The sequence below is a fragment of the Telmatherina bonti genome (genome assembly GCF_933228915.1).
Source record: "Telmatherina bonti genome assembly, chromosome: 5".
Taxonomy (NCBI): Eukaryota; Metazoa; Chordata; class Actinopteri; order Atheriniformes; family Telmatherinidae; genus Telmatherina; species Telmatherina bonti.
Genome location: NC_136623.1, coordinates 21139127 through 21163893, shown reverse-complemented (window position 1 = coordinate 21163893; position 24767 = coordinate 21139127). Strand labels below are relative to the sequence as shown.

The window sequence follows — 24767 nt, the reverse complement described above, 5'->3', positions numbered from 1 at the left end:
GCTACACCTAAATAGAAAAAAAATAAAGAAATAATGAATACATTCAACCTCAGGTTTCTACTCACAGTGAGAACAGATCCGATACTGTACTCCCCACTCAGAATGAGTGTACTGCCGTACCAGAAAGCCAGAGCGTACGACAGGTAGATCATCAGGAAGGTGAAGCCCATGGCGATGTTAGCAGAGATCGCCTTCTTTATACCCATCCTTTTAGCATCCTCCAAGTTCCTGTGATATCTTATGTGCAGAACAGACGCAAGCATGGAAAGGGTCAATTTTACTGAACAGCTGAAATTAGATTCCAGTGACAACAGAGCCCGAACAAATGTGAGTTTGGCATTCGAGGAAAACAGTAATTGCATTTTTAAAGGGCCTTATTCAGTTACTTCCTTTTTTTCCTGCTGATGCCTTAAGCACTTTATTGAGTATCTACACTGCACAGAAGTTTTTCTTTGAGAGGATTAAAAAATATATTTTTTTTAAAACCTGCTTTCTGATTGGACAGCACTACAATAATAACTTCAGTTGTTTTACACACCTTTGGATCTCTTTCTCTTGGCCACTGAAGGCATACACAGTTCTGATGGCAGAGAGCACCTCCTCCGCCACAGCACCGGCTTTAGCATACGCAGTTTGCTCCTTGCTAGTGAAGCTAGTCAGCACCTGTTCAAATGAAGAAACAAGCAAAATATGACTGATAAAACCAAAAGAATCAAGTGTCCTTTTATCTAGTGAGGCAGCTGGATTCCTCAGACATGATGATTATGATCCTTTTTATTACCAGAGACTCCATCTTGTCAGGTTATAAATTCTATGTTTGTGGACCATAGGTAAAGTTTCTTGGATCTATCATCAGCCTATGCTGGACGTTTCAACAATAGTCAATGTTATTTTCACACAGTTCATGTTTTAATGTAAATCATTTCAATGTATGAAAAAGCACTCTATAAATAAAGTTAGATGGCTCCTGTACAGGAGCTTTTAGCTGCTGCAGAGAGGCATCCTATTTGAAGGAGGAAGAATGAAGGAAACTGAATTTGTTTCTCTAATTTCTGCATAATCAATCTGGCTGATTAAAGATCACGCAAAATGGGCAATTTGTTTGTCTGATCTCACATTAATTTTCTTTTTTAAAGTTAGTCCCTAATTATTTACAAGAAAGACTTCCCAGATAATTCTGTGCAACACGTCAGGAGGCATATCAGGGAAGATGACCGCTAAACATTCAAACATGGACAGCAAGACGAGCCAAAGATGCAGATAGCAGCATGAACCAACTTGCCTTACTGAAAAGTGCCGCTGAGATGCCCAGTGCAGGGCTCACAGACAGGATCACAAGAGTGAGCTTCCAACCTTTGGAGAAGCCGATAACAAAAGCTGCAACAAAGGTGCTGAAACTCTGGAACAACATCCCCACTTTGTCACCGATGCCCTCTTGAATCTTATAGACGTCACTGCAAATGTAAATACATTCATCAAAGTTGCATCAGAGTTGAGCATTTTAGAACCACAAACAACATTACAACCATGTTGTGTAAATTTTGCATCTAATGTTGAGATAAAGGATGGTGTTATATGAGACAATTAATTATTTTGAAAAATGTTAGCAAACTTATTCATTGTAAACCCCTATAAACACTTGGTAAAGTAAGCATGATTAGTGGAGGGCTTCCTTTATACTACACTTTAAATACAGAAGAATAAAACCAAGTGTGAGTTGTTCCTTTGCTACCTACTCTGTGAGGCGTGTGTTGAGCTCTCCTGTATCACTGACATCAAACCAGCCGATGTCCTGCTGCATGATTCTGTGGAAAAACAAGGTGCGGATGCGTTTCACCTGCCGCCCAGCTGCCAGTGTCCAGAGGGATACTTGCAGGTAGGCTACAACCAGCACAACTGCTCCCATGATGGAGTAGTAGATGGCATACCTGCAGGAGGATCATTTATAGAAGAAATGTGACTGTAACCTTAGTTTGTTTGATATGGGCATCTTTTCAACCATTAAAGCAAGCTGTTGTGATGCTGATCAAGTAGAGTCTTACACAGTCATCTCCTTTTCTAAACTGGAGGTGATGTTACCTAAAGAGATATCTGAAAAACACAAAGGTACAGTATTACTAAAAATTCCATCATTTATTTTCAGTAATTTAGGGGAGAACTACACTGTGCAATAGTCTTGATCCACCCTTCATTTATTTATATTTAGCCCCCATTGAGCCAGAGTTTCATGTAATCTTTCAAAGTGGACTGAAGCTAATCTAAGGCTTCTGAGACACTGACTGCTTTTTCACTCAATGCAAAAGCTTTTCTTGAACCCAACCAATGTTAGAGACAGTTTTTGTTTATTAAGCACACCAACAGTGATATCTTATTCAGTCAAACATCAAAAAGTTCCAAATGATGTGATGAAATGGTGTCGTGTCTATGTATGCTTGTAAGAGCAAACTTGCCAAAGAAATGAGGGAAAGTTTGAGACCTTTGCACAGTAATACATATCAGAAAACTCACTTTGGAAGGTCATGTTGTTACCAGCTGAAGCATCGTTTATCAGGCTGTCTGTCATGTCTCCAAAGACGATACACATGAGGGGAAGAACAACACCATTGGCCATGGCCATCACTGTCCCAGTGAAAATCATGAAAATGTCCAAGCCGTCTGCAAACCTGAACTAAAATGAAAATTAAAGTGTGTAAAGACCAAAGAGATCAGACTGGGTCAAGACATCAGAAAGAAACTAAGCAGCTATTATCTTCTCACAGCAGGATACTGGTGGAGCTTAGCCAAACAACGGGAGGATGTGCTACACTCCCACCCGATCTCCCCGTTTCCACTTTTACTGTACTTCACACGCTCACACACATCTGGCTATTATGCTTGTAAGATCATACCATTTAGTCACATTGCTTTTCACCTGTTATTTCAGGCTACACTTTCACAAAAGCTGCAGTTCTCTCTGCTCCCACAAACGCATTTATACATAAAAAAATTACAAAAATTACAATTCTTTGCAAATACAACCAAAGTCTATAAAGAATGATCTCTGACAGGGAAAGATCACAGTGTGACTGTTAAGCTTACCACAGCGAGGGGGCCAACCATGGGCTCCTTTTTCACCTTTTCTTTCTTCTTTTTGTCTTTCTTTTTGTCATCCTTTTCACTCAGTCTGGAGCAGAAGAAATGAGAGATTATGATCCAAATAAACAAAAAGTCTTTTTGATTTGCATAAAATTCTCAACCCATCAATGAAGCCAAAATATTACTTTGGTAAAAACCCTGAACATCAAATCACTTTTAATACAAACGAAACAGTCTGGTCCATTTAAGGATAATGTATAGTGTACCTCGGGATTACAGTTAATTGTGTAGATCATCTTACTGATGTTTTTAATACTTGACACAGTATTGTAGTAGCGTTATTTTAATCCTTATAAAAGTATCATATTGTATCATTTCATCTACGGATTAGCAAAATATCATGAACTGTACAACACATCAGAAAAGTGGATTATTAACTTCTGAAATGTACTGGAGTGTATTTTATAGGCTACCATGCTAAAACTCATTGTGTATGTGAAGTAAAATCTAAAGTTATGACTGTTGAGGTTATCTGATGAGAGAAACAAATATTTTAAAGTTGATATTACCTTAAATTTCCATTTTGTTCGTGTATGGAGCCCACTTCCACTTCGTTCTTTTCCTCCATGTCTGTGTCCTGCCGGAGGAAGAGGAGCCTGTTTACATTTGTTCATCTAAACAATTTTGCGTCAGTATTTCTGAGATGAGAACTTAATGGAGCAGCAAAACCCAGGCGCGGATTCAAAGCCGCTGGGCTCACTTTGAGCTGAAATTAAAGTGATATCACCAAACATTCATGCTGTGGTTACCAAAGACAGAAATGGATGGGATTACATCAGAATCTGATCACATAAATTAGAGACCAAATCCAGACAGACGTACCGTGTGTGTCACCTCCTGTGTCCTCCACTCAGCTCCGTTTCTGTTCATTTCGATTGATGATGATTACACATACGACAGAGTACCCTCCTCCTCCTCCTCCTCCTCTTCCTCCTCCTATTTCCTCACGTGTCTGTTGCGGCTGCTCTCGATCAAATTAAGCATCTGTCAAAAATGATATGAACATTACTTTTGTTTGTTTGCTTTTCGGGAGAATCACTCGCAAATTCAATTATTCTTCGTGTTTGGCTTTTGAGGCTTCATGGGAAATTATTGATTAGCCTTCACGTTTGTAAACAGAGCAGTGGACAGGGGCGTGGATTAAAGTGTCAAGTGCTGAACTCCCACCTGTCAGTGAACTCAGAATTATGAATTTTAGGAGGGGGGTAATGTTGCATTAAAATCAAAAGCAGGTTCAAACTGAAGGAGTACATTATGTGCTGCATTCATTTGTTCTTTTTTATAGGGAAAAGGTCAGGTTATTTGGGGAGTGGCCCATACACGTGTGTGTGGTCTTTTTTTTTTTTTTTTTTAATAACTATCCATAACTTTTATCAGCTTTTTGTCAGTGCTTCAGAGATTGAAAGACTCACAAGAAAAACTCAGTGGTTCATTGGCCACAAGTTGGGGATTCATATCTTCCTGACAGCCACCCATCTACCCAACCTGGACCCCAAACCACACAATGTCTGCTGGAATCCATGCACACAAATACATAAACTGCACTCTCCGTTTTGGAAGCCATGCATACAGATTCACTACATTCACAAAACTTAAAGCAAATCAAATGTATAGAATTGAATTTATCAGCACTGACAAACAATGGTGACATAATTTTCTAGGTAATGGATTAAAACACACACAAACAAACTTGGATCAAACAGAACAATTTTATTGTCAATGTGGCAATTAATCCCTTTCAACAAAATTGAGAGGCTGCAATACTTAGTGAAGGTACAACAGTTGAGAGAATCTAGTTTAAAGATGTATATGTATATAGAAGAAACTGTAATTGAACTGGAGTGAAGAAGGTCCAGTCTGAGCACATGGGATGTCAGGGATGTGGCGAGGAAGAGCAGGGTCTGAAGTAATTGCACACATTAACCCTTAAAGGTCCTGGGCTACCATTTGGTAGAGGTAAACTTGCAGTGAGTTTGATGAATTTCTTAAAAAAATAAACCTGCCTGAGCCAGCACTACCAATCGGTTTGGGTACTACTGTTTCAAATTTCAACCATTTTACTGTTGCTATATTATTATTAACTTCTTCTTTTATCATCTCAACAATTTGCTTAAGAACATTTTTCTTCTTGTCCAAAACAAACAGAAAAACAGAGAAACATTGGCCTTTTGTTAGTGTGGAAGTTAAAGGGTTAAAAATAAGTCAGAAATGAACTTTTAAAAAGACTAATGACGATGGAATACAAACAAAAACATTGTATAAAAGTACTTCATCCAGTGTAGAATAAGGAATCTGAATTGGAATATGCCTCTTCTAATTATGATAACACAACAGGCTCTGGAGGAGATAAAAGGAGCATGGCTGATGATATGGCAGAGGCTGATTTGGGACACGTGGAGGAAAGGTTAGAAAAAAACAGTAACTACTTATGCAAAGTACATAAAACAAGACAGGAAACATTTATTAATTAATGATGCCTTGATCGATGTGTTTTAGCGAGAGGCAGGAGCTCATTAAATAAAGTTTGGAATGGAAAATATTTTTAAAAAAAGGAAATAAAGTTTCAGGTCACACTCTAATTTTTCTCCTTTTTTTAAATTTAAACATAGTATATGTATATGATGATCCTGTTCAGACAGAAGCAATGTATTCTGCACATAACTTGTGTCTTAAAGAGAAGATTCTTTCCAAATTAGTCTGAAGTGTTTTCACACGTTTTTCTTTCTTTTCTAAATCAAATGCAGCAAGAAAGACTAAATGCCTCAGTTGGATAAAGTTTCTTCAACATCATATAAAATAGAATAAAAAAAGAATAAAGTTCTAGAAAGAATATATATATATATATATAAATATATATATATATATATATATATATATATATATATATATATATATATATATATATATATACACACACATGTGTGTACACGTCCATGGTTTAGCCACTGTTCTTAAGAACAGTGCTTGTCTTTCTTGCTTTGCCAATGTCATTTAATGTGACATACAGTTTTAAAGTTGCTATAGGGATCAAAGATTTTGTAATCAGGTCTTAGTCACTCACACAGCCTCAACCACATGTAATGCACACTCCTCAGTACATAAATATTTGAAACCATCCCTCTGTTAACTGTAAAAAGTTTAAACTTGGAGATCGTCTGCTTAACAATCAAATTACCTCCAAGTATTTACTCTTGTTGAACTTTGACATTGTGCAACTCATAATTCACCATGAGGTCAAAGTTTTTAACATCATGCCATCACATAAGAAGCATATAGTGATGCGTCAGTGGACTATGTCATCAACAAATATTGCTGTTTACTTTTGTATTACAATAATTCTTTCACAAAGAAAAACATAGGAATCGTGTTCTCAACTTCACCTCACTGTTGGTGATATAAAGGTCATCATAGTTTCATGAGTGCCGTGGTTTTCCTTTTGAGAAGTGCTTTTGCTGTCATGAGAAATGTTATAAATGTGGTTTTGTCAGCATTTCACATGAGTGCAAAACCTGACTGCAAAGAAATGGAAAGGTAAGGAAATTATAACCACCAAAGTTTTACCAGAAAGCGTGACTATATGACACGTTCAGGTTTGTTTCCTTTTTTTTGGACGCACAGTTTTAAATATTCTCAAAGACCTTCTTACTGTATGTAATAAAAACTGATAGATATATTCAGATAAAGTTGTTTTTACTCCAAAATTTCTTTCAAATATGGCAGTTTTCTTTTAAATTTAATGTCTATTACATTTAATTTATGTGACAAATTACAACTGCTGGCCTTTAGTACCTTTGAAGTGACTTACCTGAGTGTAAAAATATTAAGTTTCTTGAATGTTTTATCTTCAAACTCCAAACCTCCGAAATAACAAAGACATACATAAAGAAAAAAGCAGCCTAAAAGAATTTTACAACTACTACTACTACTACTACTACTACTACTAATAATAATAATAATAATAATAATAATGATAATAATAATTCATACTTTGGAAAATATTAAAGAATTCTGACAGTTATTATTAACTTCAGTTCAGTTTTGTTTGTTTGCATAAGATAGGCATTGATTGGTATACGTTCTTATATGTGTAGAATCACTGAGATAAAATGGTCTCAGCTGTTTTACATTGGGGAAAGTATTAAAAAGTGACAGTAAACACGCTGAATGATCTTTCTTTGTTTGCATTTTTAAACAGATTTAGTCTGTAATGAAAATTTTGAGATGTATACTAGACCTTTCATGGTTAATAATGATAATATATGCTTTACTTGATTTAAAATTGTCACCGCCTATAGGGTATGGAACAGTAAATATGCTAAATTAAACATTAATATAAACTATAATTAAGAATATTTTACATGTTTTTTATATAATCTAATAAATAAACGCAGTATATATTTAATATACAATTTACATGGTTGGAAAGCCTGTTTAATCACCTTTATAATAAAGTATTTACCGTGTAAGGATTGTGCTTCTGTGAAATGAATAACACAGCTAAATTTATGGAATAGATGATGATAATCTCCCACAATGATGAGGAAAAAACAACACGTTTACTCTTCATTTTAAACTATCAGAGATCTCAGTATTATGGAGAATTCATATGGGACAGCAGACACTCCTTAACCAGGAGTTGTGAAGGGTTCAACCAATGAGGTTATAGTGGTCACACATTTACAGCACACCTAAGTTGATTAAAAATGAACAACTCTGTTAAAAAGAAAAAAAAACAAAACAAAAAAACACTGACGTATTGACGCCTTGACGTGTTTGACTGTGACGTTGTTAGGCAACCACTGATGGTTCAGCGCCTTTTTTGGTTGTGTCACGTGAGGAAATCTGAGGCGAAGGTCGTTGAACACATAGACATCATGATGTCTATGGTTGAACAGCTGCAAGACGCTGCTTTAAAAACCCTTTAACCTAACTTTCACCGGGACAGCCACTCCTTTTTCTAGAAAAGTGATTTATTATTGTACTGAAACTGCAGGACCTCTTCACTAAATGTTACAATAACTTCAAACATGGCAGCAGTTGCTAGTATGTGTCTCACAATAGACCATGATGAATAAGCCCTAATAAAACACACATTGCTCTGCCAAATGTTTAATTCACATTTGCCTACCTTTTTTCTTCTAAACCCTTCGGTGATGTGCTGGCAGACATACACGTCCTGGTGGCTTGTTGGTTATATAAACATTCATAGAGACACCCCCTTCGCCCCCCCCGTCAAATTTTTTAAAAGTTATTTTTACATCACTATAGCGGTCAAGCACTGATAAAGGTGATTCTAAATTACTCAGTCAATACCTTTTGTTTAACTAAACAAACAATTAAATAAATAAACAAACAAACAAAGAACTAAGATGTGACATCCACATATTCCACCATCATCTGGAATATTCCTTATTAAAGTGTAATTCCTGGCTTATGTGGAACTGAAATGTGCAGCTTAATACAGATTTATCTGATATAATTAGATGACATAAACCCAACTGATGAAGAAGTCAGATAATTTATATAGCGATTTTGGAATATTTTTGTATATTTTCACACACTTTAAAGAAAAAATGGTTTTATCCATCAAAGGTAATATTTGTTGCCTCGTCTTTAGATCACTAGTGGATCACTAGTGTTTTTAGTACTAGACCGACTATTACGAGAAGCCTACTTTGTGCATATTGCACAGGTTGGACATAATGCTGAATAGAGCTCAGTCTGCTGTTTTCATGGGAAACCACTAGATGGCATCATCTGACTTCATAACGACATTGTTTGTTCTCATACATGCCTAATGGCCAAGGTCTGCAGAAAATATCAATTTGATGCATGAAAATAGTGGAAGACAACATTAGAACAGATAAACACTCATTTAATATAATCATGGGCGAATCTCATACACACATTGCTGAGGTTGAATTGCAAAATTAAACAAATATTCCCTCCTCAGCCGAAATATGCTGTTTGCATAAACATTCTGATGATTATTTATTCAATAACACTTCCAAATTGTGTTTTTACTAGAATTTATATTGTGTGATTATTTCAGTTGTATAACAGCTAGCATTTTTCCTCCTTTCCATCTTGCAGATATGTCCAAATCCTGGTGTGAGAGTTCAGTACAACCAAAAATGTGACCTTTTCCCTAAGATACCCAAGAATGATCCAGGAGAAGCGTCAGTAGTAACTGGTACCAATCCAGCAAGGTTGGAGCATTTACAGGGTTTATGTTGTGCTCACTGGTGTGCCTTTAAGATGCTGAGATTATCACCTGACACACAGTCGTGCTGGAGTGTGTTGGCACCCTCTAATTAAATATGGACTGAAATGCAGTTGTCACAGAAATTAGTTCAAATTGATCACACCCTTTTTACATTCATCAGTATTTTTCACATCCCTAAAGGTTTGAATAAATAAAAGATTACCTTTTCAGAAACAACCTCAAGTTTTATAAACTGTTGAATTATATTAAATTGATTATTAAAATAATTAAAATAATTAATCAATAATTAATTAATAATTAAAATGTTTGACACTTCATGAACATAATGGTATGAACCTCGTCTCTACCAGATATTACTGTGTGCTTCCCACAACTTCAGGAATCAAAGGATGACAAAGCTGATGGTTTATAAATTAATACATATTTACTGAACACTTTAATGCAGCAATTAATCTTTTGCTCTGGAGATCCCAGTTAAATCCCAGTTAAATCCTTCACACTGTCTGCATTTGATATAAAGCAGTTTTATGGGCTTCTGCCACTCCCAACTGCACTGCACCCACTGCAAGAAAACTTGTACTGCAACACTACCGCCTTTGGACATCACATACAGCATTAGGCTACAAGCCAAGCTGTCTTCCAGTGCACACCAACCCATAGAAGCCCATACGCCACTGCACTTGTGGGTTTTCCTCCTGGTTTAAGAACTCCCTCCCCATACTGGCTTAGCTGCATCATAAAATCTCCTAACATAATACAAAGAAATAACCTAAACATAAACTAGTAAGACTAAAACAAGTCGCTTGCCTGGTTTACCAGACCCCCTCTTGGGATCAGAGCTTTTGTTGAAGGTGTCAGGATTGACTATAAAAGGAGTTTCCTTCAAAGACATTGAGCCTGGAGGAAAGTTGATGCCTGTGAAAAAACTGTACTTGATTATGATTAAAAATGGTGGTCCTACATCAAAGTATGAGACCAGTATAACATATACCATCACCATATACATGGTGATCACCATGGTCATTATAGTAGTGATTCCCAGACCTTTTACTCCATTGCCCACTTTTTATCAACAACAACAACAACCTTATGCACCTCAACATGTACAAAGAAATTTGTTGTAGAAAAAGTATCGCTTGGCAGAGACATTGTCTTTAGTTTATTGGCTGCTATTTCAATGTTTATAGTTCAAACGAGAGTGTTGGAAGGAAGTATTTAATCCTGTGTGAGGCTTTTTAGACCAAAGCTCTGGATAATACCTCATGTAAGGTGAGTTGAGCATTTGACAAGACAGATTCTGCATTCATGAAACAACTCTGAAATGCTACAGATATGGTTTGTCATGTTTCTTGACTTATTTTGGTTGTTGAAGTGTCTGTTGTTGAGTCGTCCTTGTTTGTTCATTGGCACTTTCACATATTTACCCATGTTTTACAAGCAGTGGAACAACTTTTTATTTTGCCTGCATATTATATTATATTATATTATATTATATTATATTATATTATATTATATTATATTATATTATATTATATTATAGTATAGTATAGTATATTTTATCATATTATATTGTAGTATATTTTATTATACTATATTGTATTGTATTGTATTGTATTGCATCGTATCGTGTCATTATATATTATATTATATTATATTATATTATATTATATTATATTATATTATATTATATTATATTATATTATATCATATTATGTTATATTATAAAAATGTTCTTATTTTGAACGTCCTGACAGGAAGCATTTAGTGTGTGCGGCTTGCCGCAGGTTTCTGTCCTCCTCCTCCTTCTCCTCTTCATCCTCTCGTGTAGAGCATCTATCTTGCATTCATTCGAGGTGACGAACAGAGCCAGGTCCTCTGGTGCCGACAAAGCAAGTCAGCAGCACATCGTCACGACCCGAGAATGGCGTCGCTCGGCGTGGGGCAGCATCTCGTCCGCAAGCGCGGCACGGGCAGGAGCGCCGCGGTGGAGAGGAAGAACCTGCTCACTGTGTGCAGGTGGGAATTTCTCATGCTATTCTGATTCCTAATAAAAACAAGGCTGAAGCTGCGTCTGCTGCTGAGGTTTTGACGCCAGATTTTTTAATATTTATGTTGTAGTTTCGCTTTAAATGGAGCAGGAGTGCAGTCTGTGCTTCATCATTTATCAGAAATCAGACTAAAAAAAAAACCAGTCATTGTGTTGGATGAGGCTTGACTGAACTGGAGGTTCTCAGGTTAAAAGTCTGTACCATGATTAACATATTCTGTACAACAGTCTTTCTGAATCACAGAAACCCCCTCACAGACTCCTTGAGCATTTATTAAACATTCATGCCATCACTTTGCAGTTATAATTACCTTCACTCTATTCAGTGGAGGATTAAGCAAGTACACCCCCCACCTCCACACTTTACTCCAAATGCACAAACTGTTACCCACCAGAAACACTTAGCACTCTTTTAATTTATGTTACATTGCAATTTATTTGTCTGTGTTTTTGTTCCACTTCGAATCCCATGAATTGCACAATTAATATCATTTAACAGCAGAAAGTCATTTTTACTTCTAAAAATGCAGAAAGCTGCCAAAATTGGATGGTCCATACTGTTTAGTAACCATTCCCTAAAATAACAGTGTGAACTTGGTACCTTCAATTAATTTCTCAGTGCATTTATAAATACTAAGTTGCTAAATATGGAGAATATATTTGCATACAAACATCATCTTCTTGCACGGTGTGGTTTTTGTCATCCAAAGTGCAAAACACTGATCTAAGTATTGATTTATGATCCTTTGAGTGCTGCTGACAGATGTCAGTTACAGATGGGCAGTCCCTGTGGTGTAGTAGAGTAAACAACAGAGATGTCTTCTTTGTTTTTACACCAACAGTTCAGGAAACACCATTAATATGGTTCCTTTTCCAGCTGGTGCTTGCTCAGTCTTATTTTAGGGAACACATAACATGCAAATAAAAACATTTCTACGAATAGCGCTGCTGGGCTCTTTCCTCCTACAATGTCACTTGACACAGATGCAAAAGGAAAGCAAGGTGCAGTATGCTGACCAGACTGATCCTTTGCCAGATTCTCCTGCCCCCACACCAGCAATCACCTTACTGGATGACATAAGCAGGAGTGGGAGAAGACCAGAGAAACAACTGGGCATTTGGGGAATTAAAGTCTTAAAGACACTGTTTTTTCTTCTCTGTGAAGTAGCTGAAAGGTTTTTAGGGTGTTCTTTTCACACACAAAATTAACATCCTGCCATCCAGCTTTGCAAATATGAAAACCTAACGCATTTCCATATTATCAGTATTAGTAATAGCATAATTTTGGGACTTGAGACTGATCGTTAGAGTCTATATTAGATCATTCATTCAAATTTTCATATATTAAACATGCAAGTAAATAAATCAGCAGATTAACTGTTATTTAACACTTTAAGTTCAATAATATGAAAGCGTCAAACCTAAAGAATAATGCTTTTTTTTTTTAATTTCTGAATTGCATTTATGTGTTGGCTTTTTTAAATTAAACTATATAGTTCTGGGGTCATGGTGATGTTTGTAAAGCAATACAAAGAAATGGATTATCATAACTGTGAAATTCCTTTTGGCAAAACACTAATGAAGCAACTTTGAGGTGTTTGCTGTTGCACTTAACGACGAAAACTAAATGTTTCCTCATCTAATTTTCCATAAATTGTCTATGCTGTTCCAACTAACAGCATACTGCATGGCGAATTGGTTTTTGTTTTGATCTTTTTTGCATACTCACAGCAGGAGCTGAGACTGTCAGAAATCAAAATAAATAAAGTAATTATATTAATCACATAACAGCTGTGACTGCAGACACCATCCTTATACCTCATCAGACATGTTTGTTTCAATTTTTAAAAAATAATTTATTGATTAACATTTTTTTTCATACATAGTACACAATATCATTAACATCTCTGGAACTTCAGACGGTAGCCAAACCCACTACACCCAGTTCAGCCACAGTAGGGGCTCTAACCTTCAACCAAAAAAAGGGGGAAGGAAAAATAAAAGAAGTGGAGCAATATTCATTCATATGCATACCCATACGTATGCATACACATGTGAGAAAGTGCATATATATGCAAACATGATTGCATAAGCAGCGATAATACAGATAATAAGATAGATAATTAATGAAAGTAGCTTGAAGCCCTGAGTAGATAAAGGGGAGTTCGTTTCACAGCAAAATTCAAGCAGCAAAGGTCGTGACTTTGACAGTGGAGATGCGTAGCTACTCCTGCAGTTGTAGGAGCAACCAACAACCACCGTCACACCGCTACCAGTAATCATGTATATGAGTGAGGGGAGTGCGTGTTGGGCGGGGGGGGTATGCATGTATATGTGTGTGTGGTTTGGTGGTGGGGGGGTGGTGTCCTGTACCCGGGGGCGCAGCTGGTGCGCTGGGGTGCGACCTGGCTGCCGCTGGGTGGCGGTCTGGGGATCCTGGTCCTCCGTCGGTGTGGGCTGTGTCCTCTGCCTGCGGGGGCGGGGGGCTGCTCACGGGCTCTTGGGGCCCTGGGGCCTGCGCTCTGTCTGCCCTAGGTGGCCGGTGCCCGGCGGGATCGGCCCTTGCCGGCCTGGGCCTGCTGGGGCCTGTTCCCCCTGACTGCGGGGGACTCTGGTTGGGCACCTCCTTCGCCACCTCCTGGGCAGATGCATGGCTGGCTCTGGAGTGGGGGGGGTTGGGATCTGTACCTGGGGGTGACTGTCGGTTACCCGGGTCTCTGGGTTCTCCTGGCCTTCCTCTAGCTGTAGGCGGGCGGGGTCACATTGGCATGATCACTCTTCTCTAAACACGTTCCACTCTGAATGTTCTGCATGAATGTTCTGCATGTGTCACAGTCACTGAGTCATCCAGCAAGTTTATTCACTAACAGCAGGTAGCTCTCTTTCTGTCTTTTTGACTTAACTTGCTAGTTTCTGGTCCTCATGATTGTCAACGGTTTTGTTCTCCACGAATCTAGAGTTGGCTTGTGTGGGTGTATATATTTATGTGTGTGGGTGGGTATGTGTGTGTACTTATGTGTATGTGTATGTGTATGTATGTATGTGTATGGATATGTATATATGTATGCATATGTGTGAGTGTATGTGTATGTATGTGTATGTGTGTGTATGTGTATGTGTATATGTATGTATGTGAGTATGTATATGTGTATATATGTATATATATATATATATATATATATATATATATATATATATATATATGTGTGTGTGTGTATGTATGTGTATATGTATGTATGTATATCTATCTTTATGTATGCATGTATGTGTACATGTGTGTGTATGCATGTGTATGTATGTGTATATGTATGTATGTATGTATATATGTATATATATAATGTATGTGCGAGTGTATATACATATATATGTAGGTGGGTATGTATGTGCATATACATGTATGCATTGATCTCTTTCTTTTGTTTTTTTTTTTTGTTTTTTTATGTTCTCTTTTCTGTTCTCTTTCTGCCCCTTTCCTGTCCTTTCCGGTCGGGTCCAGCAGCATAAACTCTGTAATACAAGCTATTATCCAAAACAAATTGAAAAATAAAATAAGAATCAAGAAATACAAGGGGATCATTACATCTACAAAAGTTCCCCTTGGCAAAATAAATTTGCTCAGCAGAACACAGCATCCAGAACATCAGTCTGCTTGCTTAAATGCTGGACAAGACAAAAAAAAAAAAAAAGAAAAAAAAAGAAAAAGAAAATGAATGAATGAATGAATATATGCATAGTCACACTGAAGAAACAGCATCTGAATAAGTGGCGTTGTGGGAGCGGATTTGTTTTTCATGGTGTCTTGAAGTTAATATACCGGAAATCCATCATTTTCCACAGGAAGGTGTGTGGTCACTCTGCTGCTAAGCAACGAAGAGGTGCAAATAAAGCAGACTTACATATGAAGTTAGATTATTTAGTTAATGTGAAGAGCTACACACACAGTGTGGCAGGATTCACACACATCTACGCACACATCCGCGTTCATCTATACATTGTGGATCTTGTGGATCTACTTTCCTTCCTGTGTAATTAGTTGAAATCAGATTATACGGTTGGTTTGTGCCTAGTTGTTAAACAAATTATGCCGGATTTCATCATAGTCTGCAGTGCTGAAATGTGTATCATCTTTGCTTGAAAATGACAACAGACATGTTAGCTGTTTGATCATATTTTTCACGAGTTTAATCAGGGATTTATCATTGTTAATATAAACATAAAGCATCAAAGACTGTGGTAGTTTAGCAGATATGATCTTAATGCAAATAAGCATGGAGTTCTTATTTGATCATATCAGAGCCATTTTGTTAATGAGAGTCAATGACTTGCTGCATTGATCAAAACATTCTAATCTAGTTTCTTTCAAATGCAGTTTGTAGCTTAACCTTGAAGTAAATTGTCTGCAGACTAAATCCAAGAAAAAACTGATGGCATTTTGTAAAATGGGTAAATTTTTTCTTATAAGTCCAGGTTTATTAATGGATTGAATTATTGGTTGTGTGTTTGATGAGTGTATATGTATCACTTTTTCTTTTTCAGGTTTTCAGTGAAAACTTTGCTGGATCGCTCTTGTTTTGAAACAATAGATGACTCATCTCCAGAGTTCATTAATTTTGTTTCCATTTTGGAGCACATCCTCAGTCATCGCCTGAAAGGTATGAAACTTCTCCCTCATCAGCATGCAGCAAAAATACTCCTCTGACATCCCAGTAATCACACACATATGGCCAAAGCAGTCACAGTGTAAGTTTTTTTCTCCGTTCTGTTTGATGTTTTTGGTAGCGTTATTAGGAACAGTGACAAATACTACAAGTGTGATTATTTGTGATAATAATCACAGGCCAGAAATGAACAGAGGATATTGTGGTCACATGTGCTTTTTAAATAAACGTGTTATCAGGATACTTCAGTGTCTGAAATATTGAATTTGAAATTAAGATTCAGGTTCAAGGACAATTAAGTTTTTGTAAAGTATGAGATGTAGCAGAGTATTGTGAATGTCATCTGTTTACCGACTTCAAGGCTCAGCTTGTTATTCTTTTTCATTAAGTCCAATAAATGTGTGATTTATCCGACCTATTTATTCATAAAAGAATTTTTCACATCAGTTTAAAATATAGTTAACAGCATTTTAAGGGATATTGGTGAAATCTAATGAAAGAACTGTAAAAAGTACCACTTCCTTTTTTTTTTTTTAATCATCAAGCTGATGTAATTACTTATCAATTTATTTTCTACAACCTGTTTAATGCCAGACAAAAACCCTGTTAAAGTTGTCTATATTTCTGTATAATTCACTGTCAAAGTGAGGAAGAAGGATCCAAGTGCAGGACCACAGATGAGAGGTGGGCAGATAAACTTAACAATGACTTTTTAAGATTAGTAAAATAACACAAAATACTGACATGAGAGGATTAACAAAATATAAGACTAAGATAAACAAAACAAAACTCAGAAGTGATCACGACTGGCTGACCATGGTGACATGATGACACATGAAACGAAGTGAAAAACACAGAACATGGAAAAGATAAAACATAAATAGACGGTGAGATGAAATTACACAGGCCATGATCATATTTTTTTTCTGTATGGTCGGGGTTCTGCCGTGTGCAGCAAACTAACTGGTAGACAAGACAACAAAAAATAACTCGCTTAAAGCTTAAAAGATTCAAAGCAATAGAAAGATTGTTTGACTGTGCATATCAACTTTTAACACAAGTTAGAAACTTTTAATGTCATTGCAGTTTCATCAACTCCATCACCATTACTATTTATTATCAAGCACAAAGAATAAATGTGTATTCATGCTTATATGAATTAACTTTGTTGTTTTTTTTTTCATCTTTTTCTTCCAGGTCAGACAACTTGGTTTGGCTATGAGAGCCCTCGGAGTTTCTGGGATTACATAAAAGCTGCCTGCAGTAAAGTACCTCATAATTGCATTCGAAGCATTGAGAGCATGGAAAATGTGCGATCATCAAGAGCAAAGGTGTGGCAACAATCTTCTTTGCCTCTTATTTAATTTTCCTATACAAACGGGAGAACAAGACAGAAGCAGAAGCAGGAAGAAAGGGATTTGGATTTTTTTAAAACAGAACTAAATCAGCATGTGACTCCAAAAATGTGTGTGTAATCAAGCAAAAAAAACCCTACAAGAGACAGAGTGATTTATACACACAAAACACAAGTCAAGCCTGTGTAATTGCATTCCATCTTGCATTACTTTCTTTGAAAAGAAATGAAGGAAACATAGCAAGACAACACAAACAAAATGTCTTATATCATGCACTAAAAAACTAGAGTCAATTATATGTAAACAGTCTATCAAACTAAACTTACCAACAGCAAGTTTGGCTTTTTTTTTTATAATTCAAATGAAGCCTAAAAAGCCTTATGATATTTTATATGCTTTCTACCAGCCCTATAATTTACCAATGTTTAATAACAACATAATGCATTCAGGTGAAGTATAACCTCAATTCCAAAGAAGTCTGAATGCTGTGTTAAAATGTAAATAACAGCATAATACCAGGATTTGCTAATCTATATGCACTTATTTTATTCCCAATAGAACATAAATAACATGTTCAGATGTTGAAATCTGAAGGTGTTAATTTCCAACACATCTCAAAAAAGTTGGAACAGAGGCAACAAAAGGCTGGAGAAGTAACTGGCACAAGTAAAAACAACTAGGACTATTTGGCAGCTAATTAGGTGATATGGTAACAGGTCAGTTATATAGCTGGGTATAAAAAGAGTGTGTTACATCCCTGATGTAACTGTGGGCAGAGTCACCAAACTGGAATGAACTGTGTGTAAAAATGGCGGAATAATTTCAGAAATGTTCCATAATGTAAAAGTGCAAAGCCTTTTGCTTTGGATTTTCAGGCTCACGTGCAGGAACTGCATTAAGACAGGCATGGTTCTCTGAAGAAATCACTGCATAAACTCAGGAATACCTCCAAAAGTCAGCCTTTTAAAAAAATACTTAATGGTGCAATCCCGAAATGCATGTTACAGCTCCACCATACAAAGAAAGAAATAACAAATAAACACTATCATAAAACACTGCTGTTTATCTGGATCAACACTTGTTTAACTTCTTATTCATGAGGCCCATTTTCTGCCTTTTTTCTGAAAGGATATGGCCAAAATAAATAAAGTATATCTTCAAAGCTATAGTGTGATTTTGTCTCTAATTAAAAAACTGAGACAGGATATTGAAACAGAAGTGTCATAATCAAGATTTGTTTTAATGTCTTGAGTATTTTTTTTACTGTAGCACAGTGTGGACAGTGTGAATGGTTATTTCCTGCTCAAAGAAAACCAAGATCCTTTCAGCAAAAACCAATGATGGCTAGCCAGTCTAGGACAATATTAAATTTGCAAGAAATTCTAAGAATTAGTCAAGTAATGTTTGATGAGGAAAATGTGCAGAAGCTAAAAAAGTGAACCTAAGCAGTTTACCAGATGTTTTAACTGCTGGTGTTAATAATCAACACCTATCTCAATGGTCAGTCAGGAAAATCAAGGAACAGCCCCCAAATTCAGAAATTTAGAAAACACCATGAGGATCCAGAAAGCAGTAAAACCAGCTAAGAAAAAATGCCACAGGAAGATCATGGGAAGACTGCATTCTTTACTATAAAAGCCATTGATCATCATGAACAATGCAGGGGCATTTGTGATTCATATCAAACAAAAGCAGTCATAGCAAAACATATTAGCAGAGTTTTTTTTTTTAAGTAGAATAAAGTTTTAGTCATAAATCAGCAAAAGAGATGATTTATGATTTTTGCTTCTTATTCAGACAACTTTATGTTCAGTAGAGTTTCTCCTTTCATATGACACCTTGTTTGTGTGGTTTGCTTGAAGTAGAGAAACTAGCAGAAGTTCTAAAGCGGAGTGTTCTGTAGTTTTTATTGCATTCACATTTAATTGTTTAGGGATTAAACAGTGTTTTGATTAGATGTCGATGCTTGGTTGAGGTTTACTTTGGAGTTTCTCCCCATTATTTTGGCATGCTGCATGTTAGAGGAGGTGCTTTTAGTGTGTGCAAAGATCTTCTGTACTGCAAGTATATTACACTGCCCCCTGCCGCCCCCATCCCCACCACTGACACTTTTTAGTGTCTGCATCCGATGTTGTTTTAGGTTCTGTTTGGAATAAACATAATTTTATTAGCTTAGCGCATAATTGCATTCTGTTTACATTTTCCACAACACCTTGGTTTTCTTAGAACTGTGGTTGCAAATATTTAATGTTCATCCCTCTGTGCAGGGCAGAGCATGGATCAGAGTCGTCCTGATGGAGAAACGTCTATCAGAGTACATCTCATTCGCATTGAGAGACTTCAAAACCACCAGGTCTCTATGTAGTACTCACAGCAAGATAATGCTCCGTTGGTGCAGTTAGTTCCCCCCATCATGAACTCAACCTTCCAGTTATTGCAGCGGGATCGCTCCTTTCTGAAACAGATCTAAGTCAATATTCTGGGCGTGTTTGTTGATTGCAGGAGGTTTTATGAAGAAGGAGCAACAATTCTGGGAGAAGAAGCTGGACCATTAGCAGACACACTCATCGGACTAAACACCATTGACTTCAGGTACTGATTCAAGTCTGCTGTTTCTGATCAGTTAAGTCATGCTTTCTGACTGCTGTCGTCCATAGTCTTCAGAGGAATAAGAGTATCCTTTAAAGAGACCATGGGCTGGCTTTTCCTCCTGACCAAATCAGAGAAACATCACATTAATATTTCATGAGTGGAATAAACACCAAAAATAACAAAGACTACAAATAACTCATAATAATAAATTACAGCATCTCAACCACTATTTCATCCAGACAAACATCTGGTCAGTCAGATAATTACTTTTTGTTAGATCAGTGATCCTCTTTTCTAAAGCAGTGAACCTGTATTGTTGTCTTTTTTCATTGTCACATGACCAGATGTTTCATTATTTATGTGAGGCCCGTTGCATCAGCTGCATTTTGTGATGGAACAAAGAACATTTTAACTGCACTTATGAAAGGAAATCCATTACTTGTCAAACATCACAAATGATTGAAAAAAATACAGTCACAGAGATTTTGCATTTTATTTTGAATTCATGTAGATTTAAACATCATCTGATTTGGATGAGAACTAAAAAGCTGTATGATTTTTGTTATATTATTTTAAACTATTGAATGAAACTAGTTTCAATGTGTCTTTTTTTACAATGATAAAGGGAAAAAGTAGTTACTGCTGTGGGCAGGAATTGTTACCTTTAGAGGGAATGATGACAGCTGAGCTGAAGAAACCTCTGACTGAAGAAACGTTTGTTTAGCAGCTTGTGCAGTGCAATATTCTCCTTTGCATAATCAGCTTCAGGAGCTGCAGATCAATCCCCAGCAGATTCACCCTCCTTCATCAGTGTGTTCAGTTTCTCTGAGTCTCTCGCTCTTATGTTGCTGCCCTGACAGATGGCTGAGTGGCAGATTGCACTTTTCACCACAGACTTTAACAGAAGTATTTGCAACATCTTGCTACAAAGAGTGCAGGGCGTAATCTTGCAAAGACATGGAGTATGCTCTGTTCCTTTTTGTAGACTCCCTGCAGCCTTCATTCTCCTTTCCAGGTGAACATATGTTGTCCTCAATCAATACCTCTTTTCCCAGAATGGAAACAGTGTTCAGCTTATTTTTATTTCTAAAATCTGTTAATAATGTTAAAGATTAGATGATTAAATGGATATGAGCGGTTTGCCATCTTGGGGTTTCTTTTCAGTTTACTCTCAATAATTAGGTGATGTGAGGGTTCGGATTTAGTGGTAAATCCTGCTGAATGAAGACAAAGCAGCTCTGCCTTTACAGATATGCAGATATGCACTGCTGGACAGAATGAACATTTTCTGTCTTCTTTTCTTTTAGCTTTTGTCTGAAGGGGGAGAGTCTGGATGGCAGCTGCCCTGCTGTGATCGATTACACACCTTACCTGAAGTTCACACAGAGGTATGTGAAGTTATATGGTTCACATTACACAGGTTTTCATTTGGGTGCTTTCTAAACATATTTATTCTATTATAATAAAACTAGTTTTATAATTATACGAAAGAGTGATGTTTACATTCAAGCGAGGCCACCATTTATAATTTATAAGTTTATATTTGTTGTTGCTGTTGTTATTGTTAGTAGCAGTATTGGTAGTAGTAGTAATATTTTAAAGTTTTAAACAGAATTCCTGTGTTCTCCAGTGTTTTCCTCATTGGGATCCTACACACGGGGCCCAGGTCCTACTGGGCCCGGTGGTAGTTGGTGGCGTCCTCCACTGTCCTAATGGGTAGTGGTGGGTGCCCCGGCCTGCCATGGACTGGGTGGGGCTTGCAGTGGTGGCCTCTGTAGTCATGATTACTGTCCTGGTGTGGATGGATCCCTAAGATATCACTTCCTCATTGTTGGGGTCTAATGTTTGCCTGAGGGGTTGAATGAGAGTGTTTTATGTTTTACCTATGTTGAGTGTGTGTGTGTGTTAGACTTTGTGTAAATTATGTTTTGCATGTGAAGGCGTGTTTTTAATCTTGTTTTAGCTTTGCTTTTTCTTCTGTAAAGCACTTTGTGATACTTTTGTATGAAAATAGAATATGATTGATTGATTGGATCAGAAATGTGTCTATTGCCTACCACAGGTGTACAGGATGCATTGTAATGATGAATGATGTGCACTGTGGTTTTCTGCACAGCTCAGACAGCATCAGCAGTGATGAGGAGGAGATGAGGACACTAGGAAGCAGCGGCAGCGAGAACAGCACCCCCGACAAAACAGCCACCGCCGCATCAATCTTCACAGAGCAGAGCAACTTGGTCAGCAAGTGCAAGCGCTTTGAGCAGAAGTATCACATGGCTCTAGAGCAGAAGGTTTGTCTATACTGTTTTATTTTTGGATGATGAGGCACATATGCAAGTGTGACATTTTGTTTGGAGTCTGCAGACAATTAGAGGCTTGGTTTGCAAAAGGCCAGTAGAAAAATAAATTCTGAGAACAGCCCTTTTTTATACACACACGCATCTTTCTGTGACTTTTTTTTCTTTTAATGGGGAAAAAACGTATGCATTTATTTGGCCTCGCGTTTATGACATCAAACAAACACGTGTGTGTGTGTGTGTGTTTGCGTTGCCTCAGGGTTACCTGGAAGAGTTGGTCCGTCTAAGAGAAGCCCAGCTGTCGGAGGCCGTGTCTCACAACAAAGCTCTTCAACAAAGCCTAGCAGACACACAACTCTCCCACACACTTGAGAAAAAACAGCTTGAGTACATCATACTGGAACTGCAGGACCAACTGTGAGGCCCCTCTGCTGTATGTGTGTCTGTGAGTGCTTGTGACGCTGCAAACGATTAGATGAGGGGCTTTGCAGCAGATCTGACTGCAAATGTGACATTTAGGACCCAGCGAGAAGCCTGGAGGTTGCAGTGTTTGTTACTTGTGTGTTCTTCAATCAATCACCTTTTAGTGCTTCATTTATCCAACAAGAGAAGCTGTGTCAGTGTTTTGTTTTTCCATCAGTAATCCAATCAAAGTGAAATGTTTTCTCAAAGAAAGTGCACGTGTTCAGAGGATTTGCGTCATGATCCAGTAATCATGCTGCAGTCTTAGTCCACTCTAATGACTTAGTTTGAATGCAAATATCGTTTAAAAAACAAAGTTGAGGAGAAAGTAAAGAAAACGAGAAGCTTAGAAAAGGATGCTAATGCAGGGAATATAATGACTAAGACTACAGAGATGACAGTCTGAGTTGGAATATTCAAGGAGGAAAAATAATTTAAAGTAAGGCGCACTGAAGTCATGAAAGGTGATGTTGATCTGGGAGATGTTAATACTCCCCAGGAAGAAAAATAAGATTTTATCGTTATTCAGCAAACATTTTGTGAGAGATAGATACATAAATTAGTCCCTATATATATATATATATATATATAGTCAATGCTGATTTATATCAAATTTTCAGGACTGTGCTGAAGAACAACGATTTACGGTCCAGGCAAGAGTTAACGGCCCACCTGACCAATCAGTGGCCATCTCCTGATGCCTTGGATGCCAACGCTGTTGCCTTGGATACACTGCTGTACAGGAAGAGCACAGGACAGTGGGAGGGGTATGTGTGTGTGTGTTTTCTTTGTAAACCTTACAATTGTGTGCATAAATATCATAGATAAGTGGTATAGCTATGCATTGGTATAAAAGGGCAAAAAAAACCACAGTGATGCAAAATAAGGCAAAAACCTTGGAGGTACATCTGCTGAGTGACATAGTAAAACAGTACAAGCCACATTCAAGTCGCATATCTGACAAGATAAGCACAAGAATAAAGATTAAAGACCAGATCTATGCAGGCAAAGGAGAGAACACGAGTGTAATCATTTAGTAATGTCACACAAGAAATAGTCAGGGCAAAAGGAACTTTAGGAGGAATGCAGTGATATTGAATTATTGAACTAAAAATAGAAAAGAGCCTATGAATAAAAATGAAAAGAAATTAAACATTCAGATATAATCCATTAAATATAATGTTCCTCTTGTGTGGCCTATGCATGAGTCTTGAATCACTGATTCTCTTTCCTCTTGGTGCAGGAAGAGTTTCCAGAGTCTGGAGCAGCTGTCTGCAGACATGACCCTCTCCCAGACTTCTCTCAGACCATCACACACACTGGCTTTGGAGGCCAGGCCAACCAGCACTCAGTGGCTTCATCAAGGCATGTCCCTTCCTGCTTGTAAGAACCAAGACATCCTCCAAACCCGACTCAGGAACTAATAAGATGTATAATTTCTTTCAGGTAAGGAGGAAACTCCATCATTAAAGGGTCTCTGTGGCTCCCTGACCTCGGTGGCCAGCTACAAGTCTCTGGCCAGCTTGAAGTCAAGCGAGTGTTTGGCCAGTCCTGCAACAGAGATCAGCAGTTCAGGTGTCACACCTTCTTAGAGAATGAGAAGCTATAATTAGCTCGCCACCAGGACAATCCAGGAACTTTCTCAACGTAGGTGATGCTGAATTTATTTAATGTTTGGAATGTAAAGCCAAGAGCTTGAAGAGGTTTGTGTTTGCAAGCTGAGAATCTGGTGCAGCATGTTATTTGACCAGCTCCATCAGACTAAACAGTGTGTTTTGGTATGACACACAGGTGAAAGACGTAAATATCAACATGTGTATAAAATGTTTTTTTCATCTGTGTCTCATCATTTTTTTTCCTAAATTGGAAATCTAGTTAAAAAAAAACAACAAAAAAACCCAAAACCATTTGATGTATTAATTCTCACATCGATGTTCAGAGGATTTTTGAAATGTTACATTAAAACACTGACTGTAGATCGGATCAGGTACTGCA

The 24767-nt window shown here is 37.3% G+C and overlaps 2 protein-coding genes across 3 annotated transcripts in view; one reads left to right on the top strand and one right to left on the bottom strand.

Annotated features, from left to right (window-relative positions):
* The window catches only part of abcb4 (ATP-binding cassette, sub-family B (MDR/TAP), member 4), a 15439-nt gene extending 12902 nt beyond the window's left edge, over nucleotides 1–2537 (bottom strand). Inside the window, exons 1-6 of the mRNA XM_079240444.1 lie at nucleotides 2509–2537; nucleotides 2043–2091; nucleotides 1737–1928; nucleotides 1283–1454; nucleotides 539–663; nucleotides 66–237 (exon numbers count right to left, since the gene is read on the bottom strand). Coding sequence (XP_079096570.1) covers nucleotides 66–237; nucleotides 539–663; nucleotides 1283–1454; nucleotides 1737–1928; nucleotides 2043–2091; nucleotides 2509–2521 — 723 coding nt within the window. The 5' untranslated portion in view covers nucleotides 2522–2537. The remainder of the gene's footprint in view (nucleotides 1–65; nucleotides 238–538; nucleotides 664–1282; nucleotides 1455–1736; nucleotides 1929–2042; nucleotides 2092–2508) is intronic.
* An 8745-nt stretch (nucleotides 2538–11282) lies between these two features.
* On the top strand, nucleotides 11283–24364 carry rundc3b (RUN domain containing 3b; the record flags this gene model as incomplete). Of its 2 annotated transcripts, none has more annotated exons than XM_079240452.1 (11): nucleotides 11283–11377; nucleotides 15945–16060; nucleotides 17264–17397; nucleotides 19689–19774; nucleotides 19924–20013; nucleotides 21321–21401; nucleotides 22130–22304; nucleotides 22570–22727; nucleotides 23393–23539; nucleotides 24016–24137; nucleotides 24219–24364. In XM_079240452.1, the coding sequence occupies 11 exons, from the start codon at nucleotides 11283–11285 to the stop codon at nucleotides 24362–24364; spliced, it is 1350 nt and encodes a 449-aa protein (XP_079096578.1). The 2 variants fall into 2 exon arrangements, with proteins under 2 accessions (XP_079096578.1, XP_079096577.1); XM_079240451.1 differs by having other exon boundaries at nucleotides 24016–24155.
* Nucleotides 24365–24767: the final 403 nt, after the last annotated feature.